The sequence below is a fragment of the Penaeus chinensis genome, chromosome 37 (assembly GCF_019202785.1).
Source record: "Penaeus chinensis breed Huanghai No. 1 chromosome 37, ASM1920278v2, whole genome shotgun sequence".
Taxonomy (NCBI): domain Eukaryota; kingdom Metazoa; phylum Arthropoda; class Malacostraca; order Decapoda; family Penaeidae; genus Penaeus; species Penaeus chinensis.
In genome coordinates, this window is record NC_061855.1 from 13,740,513 (window position 1) to 13,745,498 (window position 4,986).

The following is a 4,986-nucleotide window of genomic DNA, read 5'->3' on the forward strand; positions in this document are numbered from 1 at the left end:
ACCCAACCAGTGATACGGTAGAATCTGTTGTAGGTAAGTAGTCTCGGGTGTGCTATCATTTCTGTCAGGAAGGAGATCAGGCATTATCTAAATTGATATTTATAAAGTTTTATTTTTAAAATATTCCAGTTCATAGTTGTGCCTATATTAGCTATAGTAACGATCTTGACAGTAATAATAATAATTGTCATTATTAATGTTTTATTATTTATTTTTAATTATTATTATAAAAGTAATAGTAAAAATTTAAAGAGTAATGGGCATCACTGAGAGAGATACTGTGCATGTAGAAAATTGACATGCATTTAAAAGTGTGGGATGGAAGGGGGTTATAATATGCCAGCTATTTTAGAAAAAGATTAATAAAAAAAAAAAAATGTATTTCCAAAGATTATGTTGTAATTAGTGTTTAGGGGTTACAAGATTGGATGGTTATTCCATAGATGTTATATTTTCCTCATTGACACAGTTTCTCTTTTGGTTCTGAAATCTATTGGTGCAGAAGACTTTGCTGACTGTACTGTTGACCTTTCATGTGCCTCTGATGTATGTTTCAGTTTATTACTTAGGGGATTAGTAGGGTACTTGAGGTCTGTTCATGGAAAGCAGGGTTTTTTAATAGAAAACACGAACAAAAGTGGGACACTGGACTTGAAACAGAACAATTTATTTTGCAGCTTATGTATTGCAGAATTTCATCTTGAGTTTCTCCCAACAGGAAGTGCATTAGAAGATTTGAATTTAGATGAACCATTGAACATCGCAGCATCCTTAGATAGAGAATTAGAAGTTGAATCTAATTCTATAAGTAATTCTATATCAACGGGTTTAGCTAATTCAGGTAAGGGATAATCTTGCTTTCTTCACTCTTTTCACTTCTGGTTACTTCAGACTACCCCCCTCTTTTTTCCTTTTTCTTTAGTTTTGGTTTAACAATCTCACCATTATTGACCCTCTTCTTTTAAGTTGCTCTCCATTCTACTTCATGTTTGTCTCTTTTTGGTTCTCCAAGTCATGCCCCTTATCTGTTCATCAGTCTATTGGCCTTTCTCTTTCTTACTGTCCCTCATTTACTCTGTGCATAATTCTTCCAGATCAGGTTGCAAATACAGCACAGCCAGAGGAGTCATTGCAGACAGCCCTCTAAAAAGCTTATTTTTTTTTGGTCCTTCAGGTTTACTTGGCTCAAGTGCCCCAGTTAACATCCCCGGGTCCAGTTTCCAGCAGGACCGCTCAGGTGGTCTTATCAGCAACCCATCTCCTTCATCGACATCCTCCCCAGCCTTTCCACACTCCTTCCTCCAGTCGTCACTGCATAGGGAGAACTCACTTGATCACGTAAGTAGGTGTGTGTGTGTGTGTGTCAGTCAGTCAGTCAGTCAGTCAGTCTGTCTGTCTGTCTGTCTGTCTGTCTGTTTTTTGTGTGCATTTGCATGTGTATTTGTGTGTGTGTGTGTGTGTGTGTGTGTGTGTGTGTGTGTGTGTGTGTGTGTGTGCATATGTGCGCATGCATATACGTGTCTTACTGCAGTATCTTTACACCAAATTTCAACCTCCTCTGACAGGGTGTGGCTGCATTATTGGGTGTGAACGGAGTAGGCAAGATCTCTGGGACGGGGTTCCCATCTACAAGTGGGGGTGGTGGGGGTGGCCTCTTTGACCTTGGCACCAACATGTCCCCACACACACGTAATCCCCTTAGCAACCCCTTGTCGCAGTCGCCACTCATGGCACCCTTTTCTGGCAGCAGTAGCTCTTCCACCTCAGAGATCCAGCGGTTACGGGAAGAGTTGGCTACTAATAGGGCAAAGGTAAGGATGAGTTAGACATTGTTGTGATGATGCATTTATTTATATGGTTATATACATGTATAAGTAACCTTTACATAAGCAGTTTCTCCTTTTTTCTCTCTCTTCATTCCTCTGTACTGTTAATTAACAAGCACATTTTATATTGATTTTCTTAAGAAGGCCCATGTCTCCAACTTTTTTCTCCAGTTGGCATCTTGGGAAGAAGGCATTGCACAAGCACGGACGGCATGTGAAGCATGGAGAAGAGAAGCCGATGATGCTAATAGGAAATTCAAATTATCTGAACAAACCAAAGAAGAGGTGAGCGGAGATTCATTATCTTTTAGTAATGTTTTTGTTTATATCTTATTTTCCCTCAGTAAAATCTTCTGTTGTAAATGGTGTAGTAAACAGTTTATGAAAGAAATGGAATCATGGTCTTAGGTGGAAGGAATATAAATTTGCAGAAATAATTTAAGTAAAAGAATATTTGTGGAAGTGCAAAGGAACAACAAACTGTTCATTACTCCTTTGTCACAAAGCTAACAAGCATGGCTACCAACCATTTACCTTATTTTAATTTGCCTCCACCTTCATGCATTACAGTTTGCAGTAAAGATAGCAGCTCAGCAGAAGGAAATGGAAGAACTAAAAACTGGGGGATTAGGCCCTTACGTGCAGGCTCTTCACCCACACAGTGACCTAGAGAACCTGCCTCTCCATACCCTCAAGGCTCTGCAGTCACAGCTGCGCCAAGATTTAGAATCTGTAGAAAAGGTTTGAATGCTTTTCATTTGAGTGTGAAGGCATTCGCACTTGTATGTGTATATGCATGTGTATATGCGTCTTTATTGTTTTTTAATAGTCATATCTTTTGGCTGCACAATAATCTAGACTAGAAGAGATTAGCCAAAGTTTATGCTTTAAAATTTATTTTTATTATTTTTTTTTTTTACAGGTAATAAACAATTATGGCCTCAAGACTGAACAGTGGCCAGGCGTGGTGTCTACATGGTAAGGACAAGCAGTTTAGAAACCAAGTCAAGATGGCAGGCCTTTTGACAGCAAAAAAATTATTAATAAGGACAATAGAAATGAAGAAAAAAGTACACCAAGTGATGACTAACGTTGCCTTGGTCCCTGCCGGCTCATGTTGGTAGTCTCATAGAAGCATTATCGATAGGCTATTTTTGCACGTGAAGTGACGTACAATTTATAATTTATGGAAAGTGAAGACTTCCTTCAACCTCTACCATGGAACTATTTGTTTTTTGTGGTTGTTGACGGAAAGAGATCTTCATCCGATTCCAAAGGGCCAAAGAGACGTTTTAGGGACATTTTGAGTGCAGGGTCCAGCCCCCTCTCTGCGGGTCCTGTGCAATGCAGCCAAGTGTCACCCTGGGAGCTTTATTATGCAAGTGTCTGGGACCCGTACGGATCGACCGTTTCAGCGGGAAACGTTTTAACCTTCTAAGCTTCGGGGCAAGCGGCGACGGGCGGCGAGGAGCGCGGCGAGGCGGTGCACCCGCCGGGGATGGAGAAGGTGCTCTCTCTGTCTCTGTCTCTCTCTCTGTCTCTCTCTCTGTCTCTCTCTGTCACTCTCTCTCTCTCTCTGTCACTCTCTCTCTCTGTCACTCTCTCTCTCTGTCACTCTCTCTCTCTTTCTCTCTTTCTCTCTCTTTCTCTCTCTTTCTCTCTCTTTCTCTCTCTTTCTCTCTCTTCTCTCTCTCTCTCTCTCTCTCTCTCTCTCTCTCTCTCTCTCTCTCTCTCTCTCTCTCTCTCTCTCTCTCTCTCTCTCTCTCTCTCTCTCTCTCTCTCTCTCTCTCTCTCTCTCTCTCTTCTCTCTCTCTCTCTCTCTCTCTCTCTCTCTCTCTCTCTCTCTCTCTCTCTCTCTCTCTCTCTCTCTCTCTCTCTCTCTCTCTCTCTCTCTCTCTCTTTCTCTCTCTCTCTTTCTCTCTCTCTTTCTCTCTCTCTCTTTCTCTCTCTCTCTTTCTCTCTCTCTCTTTCTCTCTCTCTCTTTCTCTCTCTCTCTTTCTCTCTCTCTCTCTCTCTCTCTCTCTCTCTCTCTCTCTCTCTCTCTCTCTCTCTCTCTCTCTCTCTCTCTCTCTCTCTCTCTCTCTCTCTCTCTCTCTCTCTCTTTCTCTCTCTCTCTTTCTCTCTCTCTCTTTCTCTCTCTCTCTCTTTCTCTCTCCCTCTTTCTCTCTCTCTCTTTCTCTCTCTCTCTTTCTCTCTCTCTCTTTCTCTCTCTCTCTTTCTCTCTCTCTCTTTCTCTCTCTCTCTCTCTCTCTCTCTCTCTCTCTCTTTCTCTCTCTCTCTCTCTCTCTCTCTCTCTCTCTCTCTCTCTCTCTCTCTCTCTCTCTCTCTCTCTCTCTCTCTCTCTCTCTCTCTCTCTCTCTCTCGTCTCTCTCTCGTCTCTCTCTCGTCTCTCTCTCGTCTCTCTCTCGTCTCTCTGTCAGCGTTTCATCTTGGCGCCATCTCCCCTCCACCGAGAAGTCCGGCAGTGCTTATCCAGGACATGTGCTTTCTCCCGGGCAGAGCGGTTCACCCTGTCTGCTGTGGCTGGATGATGACGACAACCTTAGTGCAGAGTATTTGTTGCCTCACCAGAAATCGCTCCTGCCAGGCTCTCCACCCTCGGATGGGCCTGGGTTAGAGCGATTTGTATATTTGTATTTCAATTAAGTGTTTTTTCTATTCGAATGTTGCCTGTATGTTATTTATGATTAATGTAGAACAGCTGAGTTCTATTATGTTTCTGAATATTTTTTTTGACAAGGTGCACACATCAACTTATTAATATCTCTTTAATTTTATACCCTTCATCATTCCCTCTCTATGTCTCTCATTTTTCTCTCCGTTTTCTCTTTTGCTCCGGGTAATCAACTTATGTAATCTACATGTTACGCCAGGTACATACCCTACTTACATATTCAGTACCTCAACCACATGTTTAAGGTATGAATGTAAGATACAGGTAAGTTACTTAACGTAGCATATAGGTCAAATAACAAGGTTGCATTCTCAGTCATCTGTTCACACATTGAAACCCATAGATGTATTCCCATAAAATGCACATGTACTCAGTTACATAGTATCTATTGCTGATATGTATATTATGTTTTTGCCTGTGTATTGGTTATGAAGACAGCATCTAAAGTGTTGTTTTTGAGCCTTACTGTGACTGTTACGAGTAGCT

General features: G+C 41.6%; 1 protein-coding gene across 5 annotated transcripts in view; it reads left to right on the top strand.

The window, feature by feature from the left end:
* The window catches only part of LOC125045438 (RING finger protein unkempt homolog), a 32,371-nt gene extending 29,516 nt beyond the window's left edge, over positions 1 to 2,855 (top strand). For all 5 annotated transcript variants that reach the window (XM_047642685.1, XM_047642686.1, XM_047642687.1 and 2 more), the window contains 7 exons: positions 1 to 33; positions 719 to 841; positions 1,175 to 1,338; positions 1,566 to 1,811; positions 1,998 to 2,111; positions 2,397 to 2,567; positions 2,749 to 2,855. The exon at positions 1 to 33 is cut by the window's left edge. In XM_047642685.1, coding sequence (XP_047498641.1) covers positions 1 to 33; positions 719 to 841; positions 1,175 to 1,338; positions 1,566 to 1,811; positions 1,998 to 2,111; positions 2,397 to 2,567; positions 2,749 to 2,808 — 911 coding nt within the window. In that variant the 3' untranslated portion in view covers positions 2,809 to 2,855. The remainder of the gene's footprint in view (positions 34 to 718; positions 842 to 1,174; positions 1,339 to 1,565; positions 1,812 to 1,997; positions 2,112 to 2,396; positions 2,568 to 2,748) is intronic.
* The last annotated feature ends 2,131 nt before the right edge of the window (positions 2,856 to 4,986 follow it).